Source organism: Manis pentadactyla, chromosome 7, assembly GCF_030020395.1.
Source record: "Manis pentadactyla isolate mManPen7 chromosome 7, mManPen7.hap1, whole genome shotgun sequence".
Classification (NCBI taxonomy): domain Eukaryota; kingdom Metazoa; phylum Chordata; class Mammalia; order Pholidota; family Manidae; genus Manis; species Manis pentadactyla.
Window position 1 is genome coordinate 49,344,508 of NC_080025.1, and position 25,361 is coordinate 49,369,868.

General features: G+C 53.8%; 1 protein-coding gene across 4 annotated transcripts in view; it reads right to left on the bottom strand.

Annotated features, from left to right (window-relative positions):
- The window catches only part of ADCY1 (adenylate cyclase 1), an 87,851-nt gene extending 64,073 nt beyond the window's left edge, over positions 1–23,778 (bottom strand). For all 4 annotated transcript variants that reach the window (XM_036918873.2, XM_036918872.2, XM_057504367.1 and 1 more), the window contains exons 1-2: positions 22,993–23,778; positions 8,242–8,391 (exon numbers count right to left, since the gene is read on the bottom strand). In XM_036918873.2, the coding sequence (XP_036774768.2) occupies positions 8,242–8,391; positions 22,993–23,655 (813 nt within the window). In that variant the 5' untranslated portion in view covers positions 23,656–23,778. The remainder of the gene's footprint in view (positions 1–8,241; positions 8,392–22,992) is intronic.
- Between the last annotated feature and the right edge of the window lie 1,583 nt (positions 23,779–25,361).

Below are 25,361 nucleotides of genomic sequence, written 5' to 3' on the forward strand. Positions count from 1 at the left end.
AACAATACCTCATCTATACAGAGGAAAGGTCACTTGAATCACAGGAGATTTCTCGTCAGAAACCATGAGGGCCTCGAAAAAGTGGCACAATATTTTCAAATGCTAAGAGAAAAGAACTGTCAACCCAGAACCCTTCAAGAATGAAGGAAAATCAAGACATTCTCAGATGAAGAGAAGCTATCAGCAGACCTGCCCTAAAATAATGGCTAAAGGAAGTCTTCTAAACAGAAATAAAAGGAGAAAAGAAAGAATCTTTAAACATCAGGAAACAAGAAAATGCATGCTAAGAGTGAAAATGTGCATAAATACAGTAGATTTTCTTTCTCCATCATTTAATGGTTGAAGCAAAAATTATAACACTGCCTGATGTGGCTCTAAATGTATTGGGAAGATATATTTAAGACAACTTTGTCATCAATGAAGTTGGGTGACATAGATAAAGGTGAGATTTCTACACTTCATTCCATCTGGTAAAATGTTGACAACAATACAACTCAACACTAAAAAACAAACAATCCAGTTTATAAATGGGCAGAGGATAAACAACTTTTTAAAGAAGACATACAGATGGCCAGTAGACACATGCAAAGATGCTCCACATCACTAATCATGCAAATCAAAACCACATGGAGATGTCACATCATTTCAATCAGGGTGGCTATTATCAACAAGAAAAGAAATAGCAAGTGTTGGCATGGATGTGGAGAAAAAGGAACTCTCATACACTGCTGGTGGGATTGCAAATTGGTGTGGCCACTATGGAAAATATTATGGAGGGTTCTCAAAAAAAACTAAAAAAAGAAATACTATGCAACCCAGCAATTCCACTTCTGGGAATTTACCAAAAGAAAACAAAATCACTAGTGTGAAAAGATATATGCATCCCCTTATGTTTATCACAGCATGATTTACAATCGTCAAGTTCTGGAAGCAAACTAAGTGCCCACTGATAGATGAATAGGTAAAAAAGATGTGATACATATATCCAACGGAATATTAGCCATAAAAGAATGAGCTCTTGCCATTTGTGACAACATGGATGCACTTAGAGGACATTACGCTAAATGAAATAAGTCAAAGACAAAAATACCCTATGATTTCACTTACATATGAAATCAAAAAACAAAACAGAAATAAACAGAACAGACTGGTGGCTGCCATAATGAAGGAGGGTCGGGGATGGATGAAATAGGTGAAGGGAAAAAATTAGCAAAAATGTTTGGTATCGTGTAACTAATGGTTAGCATATATATATACACATGTCAAAATCATCAAGCTATACACTAAGATCTATGCATTTTATTTTATGTACCTCAATGCAAAAATTGTTTTAAAACTTAAGAAAAATGTCAGCCACAATAGAATGTGATGTTTTCTATATATAATGTAAATCTAGAGCAACCACTAAAAAAGCTATACAAAAAAATACACTAAAGGGTACAGTAATAAATCAAAATTAAATTCTAAAATGTTCAACTAACACACAGGAAGACAGGAAAAAAAACAAAGAACAAACAGAAAACAAAAATTTAAATGACAGACCTATGCTCTAACAAAAATTACATAAAATATAAATATTCTAAATACACAAACTAAAAGACAGAGATTAGGAGAGTAGATAAAAAAGAATGACCCAACTATATGGTGTTACCAGGAAACTCATTTAAAATATAATATCAGCAGGTTGAAAAGAAAAGGATGGAAAAAATATCATGCAAACATTAATCCAAAGAGAATGGGTGTGCCTATATCATTAGGAAACAAACTAGACTTCAAAGGGAAAAGAATATAAGAAAGGGACATTACATAAGGATAAAAGTGCCCATCCACCAAGAAGACAGAGCAATATTCAATGCATGTGTACCCAACAAAATTGCTGCAGACTATGTGTATCAAAACTGATAAGACCAAAAGAAGAAATAGACAAATCCACAATTATAGTTGAAAACTTAAATATCCTATCAGTAAGTGATAAAAAAAACCAGACAAAAATTAGCAAAGATATATAATAACTCAAGAACACCATCAACCAAGAGTATCTAATCAACATTTATGGAATACCCTATTGAAGAAATACAGAAGATTCTTTTCAAGTACCCACAGAACATATACTAAGATAGGCCATATCTAGGATCATAAAACAAACTTCAACATATTTAAGAGAATTCAAATAATAAGACTACAGTTTCTGACAATAATGTACTCAAGCTAGAAATCAATAGCAGAAAACAATAGAGAATTTTTCCAAATATCAGGATTTTAAGCAAAATACTTCTAAACAATCCATGAGTAAAAAGGATATCACAGATAAATTTTTTAAATACATAAAAATGAATGAAACTGAAAATACAACATTGCAAGATTTACAGCATCCAGTTCTGAAAGGGAAATTTGTAAGATTACATGCTTATATTAAAAAAGAGAAAAGTCTAAATAATCTAAGCTTCCATCTAAAGAAACTAGTAAAAGAAGAACAAAATAAAACAAAATCAGAGCAAGGAATAAAACAATTAAATATGAGAAGAAATCGATGAAACTGGAAACAGAAAAAAAGAAGAAATAAATGAAACAAAAACGTGGTACTTTACATATATCAATAAAATTTACAAACCTCCAGTAAAACCAACAAAATACAGAGAGAGGTGACACAAAAGAACAAAATCAGGATGAAATGAAATATCACTACATACCTTGCAGACATCAAAAGGATAAAGAGTAACAACTCTTCACAGATAAATTTGATGATTGAGAAGAAACTGACCAATTTCTCAAAATGCACAAACTATAATTCACCCTGTATGAAACAAATACTATGAATAAAGTATTTGAATAGCTGTATATCTATTAAAGAAATTGAATCCTTGATTTTAAAACTCGTATTAAAAAAATCTCTAGTTCCCAGTATGTCTACCAACCACTTAGGGAAGAAGTAACACCAATTCTACACAAAATCTTCCAGAGAATAGAAGATAGAGAACACATTCTAATTCATTATATAAAGTAAATAGTATGGGACACTAAAGTCAAAAACAAAGAGAAAAACTACAGACTAATGTCCCTGAAGAATATAGATGCAAAAACTCATAACACAATATTGGCATATCAGCAATACATAACAATGCTTAACCCAAATTTAATTAGGGGAATGTAATGCTAGTTCAGTACTGAAACATTAGTCATGTATACACTTATTAACAGGATAAAGAATAAAAATCACATAGCAATTGATACAGAAAAAGAATTGGCAAAAATTCAAATTCATCATTCATTCATGATGAAAACTCTACAGAAATAAGAAGACAAGGTAACATCATCATCTTGATAAAGAGCATCCAGAAAAAGCCTACAGCTAACATTTACACTTAATAGTGTAATGCTGAACACTTTTTACCAGCAGCAAGATGAGGATATCTGCTCTCATCACTCTGATGCAACATGGCACTAGAAGGTCCAATCAGTGTAATAAGGTAAGAAAAGGAAATAAAAAGCACACAGATTGGAAAGGAAGAAATAATACTGTACTTATTTGTAGATAACATGATGGTCCACATAAGAAATACAAAGGACTCTACAAAACCAAGCCAAAGCAAAACAATACCAAATAAAAACAAAACAAAACACTACCATTCCCCTAAAAACACCTTCTAGCACAAATAGTTGAGTATAGAAGATTGCAGGATACAAGATTAAAATACAAAAATTAGCTGAATTTCTATATACTAGCAATGAACACAAGGACAATAGTATTGAAAATATAGTATCATTTGCAATCACTTAAGAAATGGAATACATAGGTGTAAACCTACCAAACAAGTATAGGACTTATTAACATGTTGAGAAATACAAAATACTGACTAAAGAGCTCAAAGACCTAAATAAATGGGGAGACATACCATGTTCATGAACTGGAAGACTCAATACAGTAAAGATGTCAATTCTCCCCCAAATTACAGGCAGGTAACACAAATGCTATCAAAATCTTTGCAAATTCTTCAGTAGATATAGGCCACATATATTATTCTAAAACTTCCATAGACAGGCAAAGAAACAATGATAACAAAAGTCTTTTTGTAAAAGAATAACAAAGTGGGAAGAATCCCTCTACCTGATTTCAATATATTTTATACAGCCGTAATAATCAAGATAGTGTTATATTGCAAATTTAAAAAATCATACATTTAAATGGGAATAATAAAACTATAAAACTTTTAGAAAAAAATAAAGAAAAATTTTTGGGATCTAGCAACAGGCAGAGTTCTCAGACTTAACAACAAAAGCACGATGAAGGGGCAAGCTGACAGACTGAACTGCATCAAAATTAAGAACATTTGCTCTGAAAAAGACCTTGTTAAAAGGATAAAAAGACAAGCCACAGACTGGGAAGAAATGTTTGCAAACTACATACCTGCCAAAGAACTAGTATCTAGAATATATAAACAACTCTCAAAGCTCAACGGTAAAAGATATTTGATAGATGGATGATAGATAGTAGGTAGGCATCCCACATTCAAGCCTGGAAAGAAGAGCTGGCTCTGCATGGACTGGGAGGCAGTCGCCATGCACTGCCGAGCCAACACCACCACCCAAGTCAGAATATCTGATTTGGAGCCAGGGTGTTGTCAGGGCCTGGGGCTGAGTGCCAAGGCCTTGACTCTGCTTCCATGTGTCGTGGCACCTGTGGGCAACACAACAGGGAGGTGCTCCCCTGACCTCCCTGGAGCATGCATTACCAGCTGCGCTGCTGAGCTACCAAACAGACCACTGGGTGTCCCAACCCACTCGGCAGCCAGAAGCAAAGGGGCTGGGGCGGTTGCCTCAGGAACACAGGACAGAGGCAGGCCTGTGGGTGACTTGCATTTCTGAGCTCTATGAGGTTCTCCTGTGCTTGCCTGCACACAGGAGGAGTTTCGTTCACGTGGACAAGCAGATGGGACTCAGCCTTCTGGGAGTTGTGTGCCTCGTGGGCACAACCTCCAGCCACAATCACTTCTTGCTCAGCCTTTTGTTGCTGAGTCAGCATTTTAACGGTCATGAGATTTTTCAGGTTTTCTTTTTCTCCTTGAATTAGTTTCAGTAGATGACACTTTTCTAGGCATTTGTGCATTTTGTCTGGGTTTTCAAATATTCTGGTATAAAATCGTTCTTAGAACATCCCTCTGACCGCTTCACCAGCTCTCGTCTCCAGTGCTCCTCATTTGTGCTGCTGTTTCTCTTGATCAGTCTCTCCAAGGCTTTTCTGTTTCAAAGAACCAACTTGTGACATTTTTGTTCTGAAACTGAAAGAGCCTGTTAGAAGACTGTCCACAGCCCTTCACAGTATTGGGATCCATGAACCCAAAACTTCTGCATGAGCCTTTTTATGGCTGAGGACATGAAAGACGCAGAGGGAGGACGTGGGCCTTGCTGGTCCGGGTGGGGGGTGTGGGCTTCGGCCTCCACTGTCCCTGCTCGGCCTCCACTACTTTGTCACTTACTTCATTATCCCTTCCGAGTCCCTTAAATCCTCCAAGCCGGCCCTGGGGGTATAAAATGCTCTAAAGTTCTTACGTGCTTAACTTCAGAGGCCTGAAAGTAGTTTTGAGGATCTAACGACTCAGACAAAAATGACTTTGGGTCCAGCACTTTCGTTCTGCCCAACTCTGTGGGATGAACAGGGTCAGGCCGGCCCTGTGCAGGCCATTGTTTGTCTTGAGCTGGCAGGAGGAGGGGCAGCTTCAGCACATCCAAGCCCCACTCAAAGGGGTCAGCCTCAGGGACATTGACAACTCAGGTAGCTTCTGCAAAGTATAGCAGAGAACCTTCCAGAAGTCCAGAAAGTGTGGACAGGCTCCTGCCCATCCTTTCCCAGACCCACTAGTTCTGAGGATGGACAATCAGTCCAATGTTCCCACTTGTGAAAACAAACCTGGGAGGAGGAGACGTTGCTCTTTAAGGCTGGACAGCAGTGGGCAGTCAGGAGGCAATAATGACTCAGATGTTGCAGCCAAAGCAGCTGTACTTCCTTTTAAAGGTACCTCGGGCACTGGCAGGCCCTCAACTCTGCAGTTTAGGAGGGGAGGGAGTCTGCGGATTCCTGGAGCAGGCGTCCCGTCTCCACAGGCGGCCTCGGAGATTATAGGCCCAGCTCCCAGCATGCCCTGCTGCTGGCGGGCAAGTGGCTCCTTGTCATCCCCATCTGAGGCGGGCAGTCTTGGATGGCCCCTGAGGTTTGAGGTGACACACACCCTGCATCAAACAGTAACTGATGGACCTGAGCCGAATAGTTTTGGTACGAAGTCTGTGAACATGGAGAAGGATTGGAGTGTCCACCCACACCACTGCCTGGATCCCGGGGCAGGCTCCACCTGCTGACTCCTGTCGGGAACAAAATGGTGCAGCAGCTGGGCTGGAAACAGGTCCTAGCCTTGAGCGCTTGCCTCTCAGAGCCCTCCTGCCTGCAGTCTCTGGCCGGCCTGTGGTGGCCACACCACCAGCCTGACCGTAGGCACATACCTGGGAGAAGATGTTTCCTGGTCTCTCAAGTAAAACACCTGCTTCATGCAAACACTTGCCACTGTATGCAAATCCCTTTCCCTGCTCCCCTCCTTCCAGCTGAGGTCACACAATCAAATGGTGCCCTTCCACCACTAAACACCCCCTGACTGGCTTCTCTGCTCCCACTCTTCCCCTCTCAGCCTCCCTCAAGGACCCCACTCCCGGCCCCTCTCGGCCCAGCCTGGCCAGCAACCCCTCCCAGAACTGGGATACATGCAATACCCTTCTCAGAACTGGGGTGCATGCCCTGGCACCCCTTTCTAGAAGCAGGGTGCATCTGTCACTATCCCCTCACACACCTTCCTGGGTAAAGGCCTGGAGAAGACTCTAGAAGCAGCTACTGAACTGGATTCTTTGTTGAGGTGAGTTGAAACACTAAAACACAGACAGATCAGAAGGCATATGGTCGGATGTCCCTCGCCTGCACTCAGGGGCTGCAGTGCTCATGCCAACCCAGAGGTGCTGGGCACAGCTGCCTGCTGGGTGGTCCTGGGCAGCCTGGATTGACCAAGAGGCCCCCAGTGCTGGGGAGCCCATGTGGGCCCCAAAGGTCCTCTTTCACCCCAGAGAGAGGTGTTGTGGACAGAGAGTGCAGGTCATAAGGTACCCAGGGCAGCTGTCAGCCACAGGCTCCAACAGAAAATGCAGCAGGTCGAAGAGACCTGCCCACTCGCACTACCAGGCAAACTCACGGAAATGTCCCATCCCCAGACTTCTCATGTTCCAGAACACCTGCTCGGCTTTGAAGCCACAGTGAAGCCACCAAGGAAAATGATGGATACGTTTGGAAAGATGAAAGATTGAATAGTTACATAAAGGAAAGGAAAGCAAAGCTAGGGGAACAGGTATGGGGGACATGGGATCCCTTCTGAGGAGGGTCAGCCTTTCCGGTGAACTGCTCAAACCCCCAGGGAAGTCAGCTCATGAATGTGCAAGGTCAGAACACACTGCTGCACAGAGACACGCAAAGGGCCTTCTGCCTTAGTCACTGGAAAGGGGCATCTGAAAACAGGAGGGACCAGTTCCTCATGAATAGGAAAGGGGTGGAGGGGAGAGGGGAGAAGGGAGAGGAGAGGAGGGAGGGTGAGGGGAGGGGGGAGGGGAGAAGGGAAGGGGAGGGGGAGGGGAGGGAAGGGAGAGGGAGGGGAAGGGAGAGGAGGCACGGAGGAAGCCAATCAGATGTGAGACTGGGGGTGTGCACCAGAACCCCAACAGCCCGGCCCACTCTAACCTTCCCGCCAAGGGGCTGGGCAGGCCACAGAATCTGCATTCTGAGCAGCCCTCCATTATGCAACGCCCCAGGACCCACTGGGAGAACCAAGTGAAGCAGGTTATTACTTATAAAGATATAACAGAGCACGGCTTGGTTTGGAAAACTTCCCCACACCCAGGAGAGCAGCAAGATGTCTGCACTCCTGAGAAGACAGCTGAGGCAGACTGCAGCAACACAGTTGTTCAGCCTGTGGGGAGCAAATGCTTCTCTGTGTCCCCCTTCCCGCTCTGAGCTCCACCCACCCACCCCATGCCCCCTGCTCCCACGTCAGTGTCCTGTCGTCCTGCCCCATGCTCCCTGCTCCCCCTTTGGTGACCCCTCCCTGTCTGTGCTCCCCCTCCCTGTTCCATGCTCCCCACTCAGTGCCTCCCCTCCCTGCCGTGACCCCTGCTCTGTGCCCCCCAGCCCTGCAGTGAGATCCCTGCCATGTCCACCTGCTTCTCGTTCTCATCCTCCAGCCTCAGCCGGTCCTCAATGCAGCTCCGGGCCTGCAGGAAGGCCTTCCTCTGGGAGCGCTCGGCCAGGATCCTCACGAAGACCCCGTACATGTTCACGCTGAGGAAGAGCAGGGCGTTGGCACAGAGCTGGAAGGGAAAGAACAGTGCACAGTGCAGTGTGCACGGGCCCTGGCTGGTCGGGCTCCCGGCACCCTCCACACCCAGCTTATGAAGCGACCTCCATCCAGGGCCGCCACACTTGCTGGCCAGACCCACAGGGCAGAGCGGCCTCATGAGGCCATGAGCCAGGGCAACGGGCACGCCACTCGCCCTGTGGGGGCTGCTGGCGCTGTAAGCTTACACGCATTGGAGCAGTATGCAACTATGCCAGTGTGTCCCCCAGAGCTCAGGCAGAAGCCCTAACCCCCAGCACCTCACAGTGACCATGGTTGGAGATGGGCCTTTAATGAGGGGATTAAGGTACAATGAGGTCATAGGGTGGCCTGGATCCCATGTGATCCGCTGCCTTGTAAGAAGCAATCAGGACAGAGGGTCGACCACATGAGGACACAGGAGGACGGCGTCTACAAGCCCAGGAGAGGCCTCAGAGGGACCCAGCCTGCCACACCGTGACCTCAGACATCCAGGTCCAGGATGGGGAGGAATTAGTGTCTGTGGATCAAGCCGCCCTGTCTGCGTGCTTTGTTATTGCAGCTCTGGGACCTCATCACACCTAGAAAACTCAAACAAGAAGACAGTCACTCCCACTAGGCTATGGTGCAATGCTCCGGACAGCAGCAGCAAAGGAGGGCTGATTGAAACAGAGGAGGAGGGAAGGGCGGTGCTGGGCATGAGGTGGGCACCGGGCACGTGTGTGTGAAGGTGAAGAACTATGCCAGGGCCACACATGTGGCCCGCTCACCTGCCTTCACTCTGCTGCTACAGATGAGGGGGGCCACCCGGGGTGCCCGCAGAGGCCCCATGGGAGGCTCGGACCCACTGGACATGGAGTTAAAAGAGGGAGTCTGAGAAAGGCAGCCATCATGGCCTCCTGCCCTCACTAGCCTGAACTCAAGCCCTGCCAACCCCCGGGGACTCACTTGTGATACTGTGTGTCGTGGCAAACCCAGGAGTCAACCCCCGAGCCCACTGGGCCCCCACAGCCATCCCGCCTCTTCCTTCAATGGCCACAAGACCCAGAGCTGGATAGGGGTGCTTCTCCTGGGCTGGTAGGACTGTGGCAGGTCCCCCAGGGCCCCAGGCCCCCCACCAGCCTCCCTGTGGGGCTGCTGTGTTCATAAGGCTTACAAAGTGACTGCAGAAATGGAGGATTTCTGTCTAACTAAACTCAGGCATCTCCTGCAGATCCCTTGGTCACTGCCCCTCCTAGATCCACCACAAACACTCGCCACCCAGGAATGCTATGCTCACATTACACAGGGAAAACCAACACAGAGGCAGGTGGGCAGTGGCCCAGGCAGGTGCTGGCACAGTGCTGCCCTAACAGGACAAGCCACAGGACAAGGACAGGGCACACCAAGAGGTCAAGTGGCCACAGCCAGTGGCACCTGCACATGGACTAGGGGGCAGGCTGCAGAGCAGAGACCCAGCAGGGGCCACAGCCTTATGGAGTGGAGGCCTGGAGGGGACAGATTAAGGCTGGTGGAGGGGATGTGGCACTCTGCCTGCCAGCTCCAGGGGGGTGTGACTGCCTCAGACACACATCCCTCAGGAGGACAGATATCTGAAACAGTAGTGTGCCATCCAGAGAGAGGGACAGGCCACAAGTACTACAAAAATGGTGGCCACTGTGACCCTAATCATTTCCATGTGGCCCTGGTCACCTTCACGTGGTCCTGGTCATCTCTGTGTAACACAGGCCATTTCAGTTCCTCTACATCTGGGCGATCTCCCCGAGCTGGTGCACTCTATACCTGAACCAGGCACAGGGCTGGAGCGCTGTGTTCTGTACTGGCCTCAGGGGCCATGGTGGCCAGCACTGGCCATGCCCAGGGATCTTTGCTGTCCTGGCGGTCAGGTGGACTTTCTGTCCTTTCACAGGCCATCTGCTATTTGGGGATCAGCTCATGCCAATCTGTTTGCAAAGGCACTTGCCTGATGGCAGGAGGAAGACGGGCATATATGAGCCACCACCCTGCAGTTCTGTACAGTCAATATTGAAACATCTACTGAGCATGTTTAAAATGCCCAAAGGCACAGTGGTGGGCATGTTTTTAGGAGTTCAAACAACTGGGAGCTAAAGCTTGTGTTTTCCCAGCAGACATATAACCAATTTGGCCTCTACCTGCCTACTCCCAGCCTCCACTTAATGTTTTGTACACATAGAACTGGTAACAGAGGCCCCCTCTGGAGATGCCCTCCCCACCGGCACCCCTGCAGCCTCTGTCGGCCCTGTGGTGGGGATCTCTGCAGTCACTGTCCTCAGTGGGGTGGACGACAAGGGCCCAAGTGAGGGGCCAGGATGCTGCAAGTCCCACTCATGGACCGCAGACATGGCTTTACCAGAAAGTAAGGCCTCAGGAGGCCCAGAGCAGAATGGGGAAAAGCAGGCATCCACCAGAAGGCTGAGGCAGGGGTGGGGGGTGGGGGGCACGGGCTGAGGGGTGGGATGCACAAGGGACATACTGGGAAAGCTGGACAGTTTGTCAAGGGAGACATCAAAAGCAAATGGGGGCAGACCAGGCTACCCCACACCTACCTCCCCTTTACTCCAGCCATCATGAGACCCCAGGGAAACTGAGGCCCACCTGGGTGGCCATCTCCACACACAGGCCTGGCCTGCTGAGCCCTCTCCCAAGTGCACAACCCCGCACTGTGAGCACAGTGCCATGAGGCTATCATCCGTGGTTCCTGCCCCTCAGGGACCTACCCCACTGCCCACAGAAGGGCCCCTCTCACCTCCAACAGGGACCTGCCCTCTATCCCATCGTCCTGGGCAGCAGACCAACGCATGCTCACAGAAAAGTACGCTCCTTCTATGACTCCTCCCCTGCCATGTGCATCCTTCTCCCCTCTCCAGCAAAAGTCCTGAAAAGACTCCACTCGCCCGCGGGACTCCCCCCACCTGCCTGCCCTCCCCAAGTGCCCTGGGCATCTGCCTATGACCAGGTCAAGGCCACCCCTCATCCTAAGCCTGCATTCAGGCCCCAGTGCCCAGCCCACCCTCAGGGGCCACCAGCCCCCCAGCCAGGCCTTTCCCCAACTTCCGCTGGCCCTGGCTTCACCCTGGATCCCTCTCCCGCTCTCCCTACCTGCTCCTGGGATCTCACCCACACTCAAGGTGGACCCCATCCCTGTGCCACAGACCCCAAATCAACACCTTTGGCTTGGCCTTGCCCAGACCCCTGTGCTTCCCCAGCTGGCTGTCTCCTCAACCCTGTATGGGACAGGCCAGTGGGACCCCAACCACCCCCAATGCTCCCCAACAGCCAACCAGGCCCCCAGAAACCTCTCTGGCCATGGCCCATTTCCTGCAGTGGCAAACCCTCCTGGCCACTCCCACTGCCCTAACCTGTGCCTCCACCCCTCCAGGCTTCCTGCACCTGCTCAGAGCAGCCCTGGGGTCCTATGGGGACATTTTTGCTCTAGACCTTTGGCCCAGAGTCTTCCTGGGCCCCAAACCCTCTGTGGCCTGGGCTGGAGCACCTAACGCCCTGTCTGCCTCATGACCTCCAGCCTGGACTGTTTGGCTCCGGGACCTTTTTCCCACACAGCACCTGGCTCACACCCGACGTCCAGGGGCTCTGCTCAAAACTCACCCTCTCAGAACAGCTGGCTGTGCCACGTGTCTAAAATCCAGAAACCCTTGCCTGTGCCTCAGGGATCCCTGTGAACCAGTTCTCTCTACGCCTTTCTGCTTTGTTGTTTGTAGTCATCCTTACTGTCTTCCAAACACTCTCTGGCTCACTCGTTCACTGCCTTCCCACCTGCTGTCTGCCCACAGATGGACCCAGAGTCTGAGATGGAGCCTCTCATGTGGCAGGTGCCCCCATGTTCGTTGAATGAATAACTGAGGGCACATGGGTAGAGACGCCCAACCTGGTTACTTGCTGGAAAGCGCAGGATGCACTGTGACCCATCTCCCCAGTTTGCGTCTTTGAAGCCTGTTTCCACCTTTACACCCATGTCAGGTGGGCAGGTGGGGAATGGCCCTAGCTTTTGCACCATCTATAGAGGCAAGACACCACTGTGCCCTAATGTCAGAAACAATATGGCTTCTCGAGCAGGCACACAGACACGTGCACACACGGACCAGGTCTTGCAGCCCCAGGAACAAGCCCTCTTCCCTGCCAGGCACTGGCAATCTGCTCCCCTACTGCAAGCCAGGAAGACAGAGGAGAAGCTGAATTCCACCTGCACCACCAGACTTCTTTCGTGAGCCACAAGGATGACCCAGGAAGATCCCTGAGCCTGTTGGCACACAGGGGCTGTGGACACCTGAGGTCTCTTCTGGTCCCCCAACAGCACCCCAAGGCCCTTCCTCAGGGGAGGAACAGGGTCAGCACAAATGCACCCTGACAGTGTGCCTGACCCCAGGTGCCCAGGCCATAGGCTGGAGCAATGAGGGCATGACCACACTCTGCTGGTCTCCGTGCTCAGTGCTGGGCCCCTCCCACCCCACATCTCCAGAATGGTGGACCTGAGACTGGGGCCCTGAGTGCGGGTCAGCTCTCGCTGGCTGGTGAACAAAGTCGAGCCATCTGGCCAAGCTCGAACTTCAGTGTGGTCTACCAGCAAGTCCCAGCCAGCGATTAAGTCACTGCACCATCAGACCATGAGGCCAGAGGCCCAGTTCAAAGCCACCTCTGTCCACTGCCCCAGGACCACAAGCAAACAGAACATCTTTGCTGCATTGTACTAAAACAGGATTAAACCCCCCATTCCTTCCTCCCTGCCATTTTCTAATAAATGCAGAAAACAAAAGAAAGTGTTTCAGTATAACATTACCTCCTTCAATGATAAGAATTTTAGGCGCTTTAATCAAGTTTGTAGAAATATACCTACACTTTCTCTGTCCAAGTCATTTATCCAACCAACCATCCATCTACCAACTCACCCACTCATCCACCCAACCATCTACCCATCCACCAGCCATCCAATAACCCAGTCACCCATCCATCCACTCATCCACCCACTCAAACACAAGACCTGCATTATGGACCTGTGTCCATCCCTGGCTGGGCTGGTAGAGGCTCCTGGCCTTGGACAGGTCAGGTGGATCCAGGAGTCCTAGGGACCTCATGGGACCTTGAGGGTGACAGTCGAATACCTATGTCTTAGAGCTTTTGGGAGGTGCACATGTGGGCAAGAGCTCTAGCTAAGTGCCCTGTTTCCCATCAGCCCAGTCTTGCATGTCTGCCTCAGATAAGACCATTTCACAGGTGGAAACTGAGGCCAGGGTGGGTGGAGTGATTTGTCAAAGGTTACACATCAATTACTGCACAGTGGGAATGGCACAGAGCTCTCTGTCCTTGTGTTAGGACCACACCATCACTTCTTGAACTATTCAGGGCACATGTGAAGCAGTAATGATTATGGAATGTGGTGAAGGACCAGCAGTCTCTGGTGAGGAAGTCAGCCTCACTGTGATGGACCAAAGCTCTGGGAGCCATCACACCAAAGAGCATCCCTGCCACAGAAAAGAAGCCCACAGAATTTTCAATCTTCATCCAACCCAATTTGGAAGAATGGAAATCAGAGGACAGGAAATGTGTAGTCTCTGCATGGCACACTGAGCCAGCAGCAAGTCCGACTGACAGTCCTGCTGCAGCTCCATGAGAGCTGGCTCAGAGGTGCAGATCTCAAGCTGAGAGCAGGGCAGCACCCATGCCCAGGACAGTGGGGAAAGGTTCTCAGGTCTCCTGTGCTGCCAGGAGGGGTGGTGATGGTTCAAACCCTGCCCTGCAGACCTCAGCAGACAGCCCTCGGGAGGTGATTCAAGGAAGGGGATGGATTTACCTGGGGACAGGTGCTCATGGGCAGGCTAGCTAATCAGCCTTCTGTCTGCTGAGCAGGCTGCCAACCTCTACCCCATAGTGGATACCTGCATTCCTTGGCTCCTCAGAAGGACGGATGCAGAGAGCAGAGATGCCCGGGGCCCTGGTCATCGGCCATCCAGGTGTCCGCTGCAGCAGGTAGGTCCCACCTATCCCGGCTACTCACTCTGCCTCTGCTGCTAGGGTCTCCTCACTTCATCCTCCTGCCCCAGTCCTGAGGCACTCAAGATCGCCTGTTGAGTGAAGCTCTCCACTGAACTCACTCTCATTTTCATCCTGCTACCCAGACTGCCTCCAGTCCAGGGTCTCTCAGTGGGGAATAGAACTATGAGCAGGGACAGGAGCATGGGACAGGAGCGTGGGACAGGAGCATGGCTCTGCAGGCCCTCCCGGGGCTTTAGGCCCTTATTTACACTGAGGCTGTCTTCTCCAATCAATGCAATTGCCTGTTAGCTCTCTGTTGTCAAATTAATAGGAGTGTTTTAGGATTGGCATCGTGTGAAACAAGGGCCAAGGGTCAATCATGGTGCTGGGACTGGAATCACCACACTCAGCTCTCCTCCAGTGTATGCTGGGGTTTCCATAATTAAAATAACATAAAAACAAGTTATATATTTAAGAAAATATTCTGATGGGCTCTTGTGGGCTCCTGTTTCAGCCTCCATCACCCTGAGGCTCAGGGCCATTTAGGCTACAGTCACCTCCCTCAGAGGAAGATTCTCAGGGCGCTCCAGGCAGTCACCCGTGGTGTTTCCAATGTCCCCTAGGTATCATCATTCTAGGCATGTGCTGGGCTGAGGGTCACCCTGCCTGCTCATGAATGGCTGCCTGCAAGCAAGCCAGGCCCAGGACCTCCCCATCCATCCCCAGCACTAGCAATGTGTCAACACCTCCATCCACCTGTAGACACCTGGATGCTGACTCTAGCCACTAAGAGGCCCTCACATCACCACCCATTTCAACAAAACTGTACTTTGAAATGGGTCCCACCCCACAGGGTCCCCCTAGGGACATGGTCAGCACCATTTGTGTTCTCTGCAGGTGAAGATTTGCTTTAGAGTAACTATCCAAGGTTATCCCAAAATCCTAAACCAAGAAGATCACTCACGCAGCAGAGTGTGTGGTGTTTGAGCAAACAACCATTTCGGATCCAAGAAACACACATCAGTGATTTCAGAGGCCACCAGTGTGGCTCAACTCAAGGCCCCTGGTGACCACCCAGAATGCTTGTGACCACGTGTTCCCAGCTGTGGCAGAATGGCACAGAGCAGATATCCTCACTCAGATGTAGCATGAGGCTGCCAGTGCAGATGTGGCTGGGACCCTCAGAAGAGCACAGATTCTCACAGGCAAAGGGCAGTAGGGGGATGGCTGCACGTTCTGGGGGCAAGAGGTCAAGCAGGAGGGCTGACCTGAGGATACAGTCAGGGTCAGGCAGGAGGGCCGGGTCCCAGGCACAGCTCAGGGTAAGGCTACTTCAGCAAAGGAAGCCAGGCCCTGTTTGCGCTGCTCTGTATGTTAGCGTCAAAATAGAAAGCTGCCTTCAGACTAGGAATGTACCCACAAGCTTGGGCTTCCTCCTTTGCAGAGCATGGACTCACTCATGCACACACCTACACACACACACACATACTCACTGGCATGCGCACACACACAAATGTGCATGCCCACGTTCATGCACACGTGTGTACACACAGAGGCCCCATGCAGAGAGCTGTGTCCATGCTCTGCACAGTCCCCCAGGAGTAATGGGAAGATTGAGGACGTTTTCCTCCCAGCCCAGAGCTGGAGGCAGCATGAACACCTGAAGCCCAGGTTCAGGCAGACGCTGTCACCCTCCAGCCCAGGAAGACAGGGTTCAGTGTCCAAGGGGACAGAGGAGGATGCAGAGAGTGCAAGGCCCAGAGGAATGGGGATATGGCAGTGAGGTGTGCTCTGCTGCAGAGGGAGGAGGCGGTGCCAGCTCCACACGTTGTGAGGCTGAGGAAGCACGGCTGGCCCCACCTGGACTGCACACACAGAGCAGCAGAAGTCAGGGTGCTGGCACTTGCCTCTCGGTCCCATGGCTCACAGTCCCACCTGCCTGGCCTCCCCTCAGGCCTCTCCATCCAGGTGAAGCCTGGGGTCCAGCCTCACGTAGTGGGCCAGCCCCTGCGGTGGCCCACAGTGACAGAGCTGTAGCTCTGGGCCCCAGTGTCCCCAGGGGAGACCCTGGCAATACTGCTTCAGGGAGCGTGGATGAATGTAGGTCTGTGCAGTCAGTGTGTGTGAGGTTGAGGATGCATGCATGTACATGGGGGTACATGTGGGTGTGAAAGCATGTGTGCTGAGTGTGTGTGAAGGGGGACACGAGGGGTCAGGTAGCCAGCACTAGTGGCAGGGAGGGGTTTTTGCCTGCTTGGCTCAGCCTCTCAGGGCAAACCTGGCACTTGTAGCCAGTGGGAACAGCTGGCTGGACTGCCACACTGCTCTTCCTGCCCACACCCAGCATATGGGCAAGTGAAGTCCTGGCCCAAGGAGGCACCTCCACACACACACACACACACACATACACACACACAGGCCTCTGTCTGGCTGCCACTGCTGGGGACCCAGGCTGGGCCTTGCTGCAGGGAGGGCTCCACCAGCATGGCTAGCAGGAGGTGACAGAACACTTCCAGAGAACACTCAGTCAGACAGACAGTCTGCCACAGGCATCCGGGTATCTCTTCCAATGTTTGTTGGAGGCCAGACACAGTTTCACAGAGTCAGAGAAAACCACAGGTCCCAGGCTACGAGCACCCAGTGGCAGCAGCTGGTGACACTCATTTGTCTGAGCGCTGGCCTGTGCTGAGGGGGCAGGAATAGCACCCAAGGACACAGCTGCTTCTACAAAAGCATGAAGTGACCCCAGAGGAAACTGAGTCATGAGGCAGCCCCCAGCCCAAGGCCCCACAGCCAGGCAGGAATCTGAAGCATGAGAGCCCACCACCCCCGTCAGAGTCAGGAGGTGCTCCAGGATGGTTCTGGGCTCCAAGACTCCAAGGCTCCACAAACACAGTGCAAGTTACCCATCAACCCTGGTGCTGAGCCTGGCCCTGGGGACCTGAGAGATGTGGGCCACCAGGAACCATCACCCAAGAGCCACCAAAAGCCACCAGGGTCATGCAAAGGGCAGGTCACCAGCTCTGAGTAGGGGGGACAGGGGCAAGCAGACATCTCCCTGCAGGGCCCAGCTGGAGGGAGGCCTTTTCTCAGGGTAGCTCTCCACTGCCCCACAAACAGGAACATGATCAGACCCCTCCTCTGCTTAGAAGTCGACAATGCTTTCAGAAGAAAGGGAAATGCCCCAGTGGCCTGCAGCCCCAAGGCCTCTGCACACTGCTCCCCTACACCCAAGAGCCCCTTGACCCCAGAAGTTTGGGATCTTGGCTGGAGCACGCACTGTCCTCAGAAAACCACCCTGAGCCTTCCATCAGCCCTGCCCCCCTCACATGCCTCTAAAGATCACAGTGACTCCCCCAGGCACAGGCTGTGGTCCAAGCACTTGCCTGGGGTCTCCCCATGGGTGGGAACTTCCTGGAGGGCAGGAGTCTTGTTCCCACCATTCCCCCTAGCACCTCCACCAGACCCACCCAAGGGCTTGCCTTCAGCGCATGGACAGTCCAGGGTCCTGAGGCAGCAGAGGGAGGCCCACAGGACCATGGGGATGGGGGAAGCAAACACTTGCCCCATACCAGGACATTTCCCCCTTACCCACCAGGGCCCATTTCTGGTCACTCTAACTTCTGTGGCCCTGATGTGGGCGACTCCAGGTGCTTAAAGTCAGAGCTAGCTGGCCTGCAGGGAGGATGGAAATGGACCAGGCTGTGGGGAAGGGACCCAGGGAACCACCCAGGCAGATGAGCAGGCTGGGGTCACAGATTCCAGGAACTGGAATTGACATGGATCTGGAGGCCTGGAGGTGGCAGTGGACACCCCTGGGGCCCAGGGAGCAGCCAGGCCATGGGTGCGTGAAGGAATGGGCAGCAGAGGGTGTGAAAGCAGGAACGTAGGCTAGCTGAGCTCTGGCCAACAACCAGAGGCTGTGAAAGCGTGTCCAGCCAGGGAGGTGGAGGCTGCCTGTGGATCACTGCTCCCCACCTTCACACAGCCAGACCCATCTGTCTGCCTCCCTGTTCCAGCACCCATCAAACAGCGTGGGTCAGCAAGAGCAGGTGGATGCAGCAGGTGAGCAAACAGGTCAAAGGGCCCAGCCAGGAGGGGAACGGAAGGAGGTCCAGCTGGGAGGGGCCGGCGTGGTTAAGGAGCCAGGCTTGGGGTACAGGGCAGCAGGGACAGGGCTGGGGATGCAGCCAGAGGGGAGCTGGGGCCACAGGGACATCAGGAGAGGAGGCCCTTTGATGGGGGAAGGGCAGTGTGGGGGCAGGGCTGGAGCCCAAAACATGCCAACATGGGGGCAGGGCTGGTGCCAGTGCCCAGGGTTAGGGAGAGGCCCAGCTCCAGAGGGGCAGCTGGGGGAGGCCCTGGAGGGGGCGGGGCTGGGCACAGGTCCCAGCTGGCTCTGTGGAAGCTGCCCTGGCTCAGGCTGGGTAGCAGCTTGTGGGCAGTGGGCAGTGGCGTAGCCTGAGCAGGCACGACACACGGGGCAGGGCTTCACTGTGACAACCAGGCGGCCAGCCCTGGTGACTCTGAGGTGATGACGTGGCTCCACCAGTCAGCACTCTGTTTCCACAAGAGCTCAGAAGAGTCGAGGGGCAAGGGGTTTCTAGCCACGTGCTTCTCCCCTGACACTGATTTTGTCCTGCTGGGTTCAGAGCTGGCAGGCATTAGGGTATTCACTCACATGATGGGGGCAGCGTAAACACCTGCAGCTCAGGTTCAGGCAGACGCTGTCACCCTCCAGCCCAGGAAGACAGGGTTCAGTGTCCAAGGGGACAGAGGAGGATGCAGAGAGTGCAAGGCCCAGAGGAATGGGGATATGGCAGTGAGGTGTGCTCTGCTGCGGAGGGAGGAGGCGGTGCCAGCTCCACACGTTGTGAGGCTGAGGAAGCACGGCTGGCCCCACCTGGACTGCACACACAGAGCAGCAGAAGTCAGGGTGCTGGCACTTGCCTCTCGGTCCCATGGCTCACAGTCCCACCTGCCTGGCCTCCCCTCAGGCCTCTCCATCCAGGTGAAGCCTGGGGTCAGGCCCCACGTAATGGGCCAGCCCCTGCGGTGGCCCACAGTGACAGAGCTGTAGCTCTGGGCCCCAGTGTCCCCAGGGGAGACCCTGGCAATACTGCTTCAGGGAGCGTGGATGAACGTAGGTCTGTGCAGTCAGTGTGTGTGAGGTTGAGGATGCATGCATGTACATGGGGGTACATGTGGGTGTGAAAGCATGTGTGCTGAGTGTGTGTGAAGGGGGACACGAGGGGTCAGGTAGCCAGCACTAGTGGCAGGGAGGGGTTTTTGCCTGCTTGGCTCAGCCTCTCAGGGCAAACCTGGCACTTGTAGCCTATGGGAACAGCGGGCTGGACTGCCACACTGCTCTTCCTGCCCACACCCAGCATATGGGCAAGTGAAGTCCTGGCCCAGGGAGGGAAACAAACAGGAGAGCCATTCTGCATGCTGCAGGGGGCCCTCGCTGCTTCAAACACTGCAGGTCTGACCCAGCCAGGTCTGGAAGCATCTGGGTCTATGAGGAGAAGCTGGTGTCAGAAGCCACACCCAAGACACCGAGGGGCAGGCACAGGGGTCTCCTGGGGAGCATTCTGAGCCAGCAGCCCTTCTCCAGAGATTCCCCTCCTCTCCACAGCCAGCACTCCTAGGCAGTGGCCTTGGCATTCGCAGCCCTGACTCCACTTCCCCACCAGGGCAGTCCCCAGCATGGTTACTCCTCCCCAGGCCTCACCCCTCTAGGCTCTGCAAGTTGGTGCCTGGAGTTCTCCCTCCCAACTCCCCCTCCCCACCCCTACCCCAGGGCCCCCACGGTGCTGTGCTCACCACCCCCACACTCTCCAGTCCACCCAGCCTGGCCTCCCACTGCTGCTGTCTCTGCGCAGGCCTCCGTGTCCGCTATGCCTTCAATTCTGACAAGTCACCAAGCTCAGTAAAAATGAATTACCACGTAGTTCAGGTACAGCCAGTGGGCTACAGCGGGGTGAGGGGAGGAGCCCAGTCTGGCCCAGTGGGAACCGGCCATTTTTCCTAAGGGCTCTCTGCCCTGGAGGAGGCAGTGGCACATCCTTCCTCCCAGGAAGGGCCCAATTTCAACCATGCAATCCTGCACCTGGCTCCCTGCTCTCAGGCTCCCAGCCTCTGGGCAGGTCTGGTTCTACAGAAACCCAAAGCACATGGCTGCAGCCCCAGAGGCCCTGCACACCAGGGTGGCACAGGACTGACCCAGGAGACCCCGAGTCTCCCTGCGGGAGCAGAGGCCAAGGGCCCACACGTGGTCGCAGGTCTGCGTCCCCGAGCACTTGGTCCCATAGGACATGCTGAGCGTGCAGCAAAGCAAACACCCTGCGAGGCTGTCCCCTCACCCAGCCCTCTCTGGGCCTCTGCCCCGCATCCTGCAGGGCTTTTGCCACCCCAGCGACTGTACTGCAGGAGGTGAGGGAAGGGAAGGCAGCAGGAAGCCAGGGGCAGGCTTGGTAAATGGGTGCCGACTTCCTCACTGCCTCAGGTCCCAAGTTGCTGAGCTCATGAAGGACAGATTCCAGACTCCCAGAATTTTTTAGCTGGAATTTTTTAGCTGGGAGGGGCACTGTCCAGTCCCCTACCTTGTTCCTTGCTACCACTCACATGGACTTGGTGATTTGAATACAGACATTCTAAAGAAGGTACATCTTCTAGAAGTGGCAGGAAGCTTCCATCACTGGCTTTTCCAATATGAACTCTCCAACTTCACCGTGGCCTGCAGGGGAGCTGTGATTTATATGAGTGGGGAAACTGAGGCTCGGGAGGGTGAGGTCAGCATGGTCCTGGGAGTCACAACCAGTGGCGACAAAGCCCCAATGTCTTCTCCCTGAGATTCTGTGCTCCCAGGATGCCCCCCTCTCCGGGAATGCAGGGTCTCATCTTATTGAGGCCACAGAGCTCTCTGGGCCTGAGGCATCTCTACGGACTCCCCTCTCCCTGTTAATCCTCTAAAATGAAGGCCTGGAGGCTGTAAGGAGACAATCGTACAGAATTTCACTGAGCCAGCTGTGTCTTTGGTGCGTAGGAACTCAGCGTGGCCCCTGCCCCAGCTTGGCCAGCGCTGCTGCACGTGCGGAAGGGAACTGAGCTGACACAACAGGTGGGAGGTTTGTGGCTGTGGGAGAGGTATCCCCTGAGGAAGTCCAGTCTGCTGCCCACAGGTGGCCTGTAGGAGAACCGTCCCCAAGGATCTCCCCGTTCCTCTGCTGTCCCTCCTTCTACCTCTACTCTCTCCCTTTTATCCCTTCCCCCTTCCTTCACTTGCCTCCCCCTTTTATTCTATCCGCCCCCTTCTTTTCCTCCCCTAACCCTCTCCTCCTTCTCTTCCCCTCTCCTACTGGCAAGCAGCCCTCTGACCCCTTCCCTTTTCTCTGCCTTTATCTGAGGCTCCATCCAGTCTCTTCCTCTCTTCAGCACCCCTACAGCCCCACCCCCACCTGCTCCCTCCTCCACCCCCAGCAGGTGCTGGCTTCTCTAAGCCCTAAAGTGAGCCTCAGAATTGTGTCCACTGTGTGTGTCCCACGCCCCTCTGACCACGTGCAGCCTGGCATCACCATGGGGCACCTCCCTCAGTCCTTGGGTATGAGCCCTTGGTCTCCCCCAGGCCCCAGATGTCTGACCCTCCACCCCCTCCCAGTTGTTCCTCCCAAAGCTGTCCCAGTCCAGCTTCCCCTCCTGACCCCAGCCTCCTCATCTTCTCCATCTGCCAAGCCCTCTCTGCCTAGATGCCCCTGCATCAGATTCCCACCACCCTCCTGCCAAAATGCAGCCAGAGGCAGAAACAATACGCTCTTTCAGGGCCAAGAGCGGATGGGCTCGGATTCACAGAGACGCTCTGAAAGCTCCGCGGCGCACAGAAAACTGCTCCATTCTCCGGACCCCGGAGGGGAGCGACAAAGCCTCCTCATCCTCCTAGCGTCCCTCCCGCCTGCCTGGCCTGAAGACAGTGACAAAGTTAGGGCCGCGACAGACTTGGGTAGCAGGAACCAGAGCCTTGGGCGACCTTGGCAAGTCCTGCACTTCTGGACCCCAAAAGGGTCCACAATGGGGCGCCAGGAAGAATGGAAGGGCCAAAGTGCTCTCCTCCACCCACCCCCCCCGGGGACCTCTGTGAACCGGCTTGCGCTCCAGGCGCACGGGAGAGGACCCCGGACTGTGCCCACAGTCGGCAAGGAACCCCGCCAGCCTGGGGCCGCTCTCCTCGCCTCCTTCCGTCCCTCTTGCTGGGATGCATGCGACCAGAGCTGCGAACCTGTCCCAGGCTCCGCTGGAGGCTCACCGACTGCCTGACCTTGGGCCGATCCTCCCCTCCTTTACGCCCGTCTCCCATCTCCACACTCCACACCCAGAGGCGCTTTGTGGGCTGTAACTCGTAACAGAGTCCGGGCCCAAGGTGCCAGCCGTCACTACGTCCCCAACTCGCTGAGTGACCTTGAACGCCCCCGCCATTCCGGGCCTCAGTTTCCCCAACTGCCCACACCACAGATATGCGCCCGGCTCCCAGCCTTCCCATTACCTCCCTGGCAGTGTGTCCCGGACCTGGTGGGGGGCGCGCCATGGCACTTACCGTCCTCCAGAGACGTGGGCGCTTGGCAGGGACCAAGGTGGCCGTGACCAGCAAGTGTGAGGCGGCCACCACGAACCCGAAGCCGATGGCCAGCAGGCTGCGCACGGGCAGCAGGGCATAGGACACGAAGGTGACCAGAAGGAGCTGCCAAACGCCCTGGTCGGCGGCCACCGGTCCCGCAGCTGCCCAGGCGTGGATCCCGGCGGGGCCGCCGAGCGCGAAGGGGCAGCAGAGCAGCGCGAAGGTGAAGCTGAAGAGCAGCGCCAGCTGGCCGACCTGCTGCAGCTGGGGCACCTGCAGCGAGCGGACGTTGGTGACCACAAGCAGCGCCAGGAAGAGTACGCAGTGAACGGGATGCGAGCCTTTGGCGAGGCCGGCCGCGGGCCCCGGTGCGCCCATGAACTCGGCCAGTGCCAACGCGCCCGCCAGCAGGCTGAGCACGGCCAGCGCCTTCAGCGTGGCCGCCTGCTCCAGCCGCAGCGTGTAGCCGCGGAACAGCGCCTCCAGCTCGGGGCACGCGAACTCCTCGTCGCACGCCCGCAGCCCGCGCCGGCCGCCCGGCCCCGCCGCCCGCTCGGCGCCCCCGGGCTCGCCCGCGCCGCCTCCGCCTCCGCCGCCGCCGCCGCCTCCGCCGCCGCCTCGGCCGCGCGGCGCCCCCGCCATCTCAGCGCCATGCGGCGGCGGCTGGGGCGCCGGGCGGGCGGGCGGCGAGGCGCCGGGGGCGCGGGCAGAGTTAGGGCGCCGGCTGCCCCAAGCGCGCGCCCCAAGCGCGTTCCCCCCACCTTGCGCGCCTGCGCACTGGCGCCGCCCGAGCCCCGGCCGCGGTGCTCCAGCGACCGCGCTGCGACAGCCAAGCCCGAAGCCGCCGGCTGGGCGCGCACGACCCACGCGCAGGCCCACGCGCGTGCCCCGACGCCGCAGCCCGCGCTCCCGCCCACCATACCCCAGCGCCTTACTTTACCCGCTGACGCGCCGTGCAATGCCCTGTGCGGTCTCGTGGGCCGCCTCGCGGGGCGATAAAATGCTGAAATGCTACACTATTCCCCGTGGGAGAGGAAGCTTAATCCTGCCAAAGGCATACCCCTCGATGAAACCAGGCCCCTCTGTTGTAAAGTGGCCCGAGGTCAGAGCCCTGATGAGGCGAAGCGGGGGAACCGGGGAGGTGGGGAGGTGGGGAAGGTGGCCGCCTGCCGCGCACCTCCTCTACACGCGGTCTCCTCCCTGTGCAGCCTTGGCCAGTGGCTGAGCCCCCACAGGCAGGAGCCCAGCAAGTCCGGCCTTGGGACCTGGGGACCACACCTCCTGGGTGCCCAGGGAGCTAGGTGAGAATCCTGGAGGTGCAGCGTCCAGGGAAATCAGGTGTGAGGCTGTTGGTGTGGGGTTGAGTTGGGGGGCGAAAGGGGCCCTGCAGGTTGCCCTCAGAGGTAACTGGAAGGGGAAGTGATGGCCATGTGCTTTTTTCCAGCAGGTAAAATACGGGGACTGTCTTGCTCACATGTGCAGTCCCACCCAGACACTCGTTCACTCCGGTGGCAGGGGCTTTGTACCTTCACCTGCATCGCCTCCTCTGGTGCTCATGATAGCCCCAAGGTCACTGCCTCTGTTCCCCTTTACACCCAAGATCCAGGATGGCAGTGGCTCCAAGACAAGTGCAGAGCAGTGAGGACTCTCAGCAGAACCCCTGACCCCTCCATGGTCCTGGCTGCTTCTCTTCTCCCCTCCACAGGGATGGACTGAGACCTAGAGGTCCCAACATTGCAGAGAACAGCAGGCTAGCCTCCCAGCAGGTCCATTCTGGCCACATCCAGACACCTGGATTCAGTGGGCATGGCCCAAGCTTCAGTCTATTTCAGAGGTTCTCCAGGGATCCCAGTGGGCCTGGAGTTTATATGGTTTTAAGTATTAGAATGTGAGGTGTGTTCCAAGTTTTTCTGGAACTGTATTCGTTGAGGCATATAGAAAGCCCCAAAGTGGTCACACATCAGCTGTGATAGTTGCAGAGATGGCACCTCACAGTGTGCCTGGCCAGGAGCCCTTCTCACTCCCTGTCCCCGACAGGTCACATCAGCAAGTGCTTTGTGAAGCCTTACAGACTGCCACCCTCCTCAGTCCCTAATCGCCTGATACCCACCACTCTCTCTGGTCATCTGGTCATTTGTCTCCGTCCCCTCTGAGAGGATGTGACAGCAAAGTGCCATCTTCATCACTTGGTTGCCTGTCTGTCCCCAGATGGTAGAAGAGTCTATAGGACCTTCCAAATATTAAGTATCAATATTAGATTCTCTTGTTAAATAGTGTGATATATTCTTATGTCCTAATGACTTTATGAAAGGGAAGCATTTATTTAAATATCCAAAAATTGATCAACC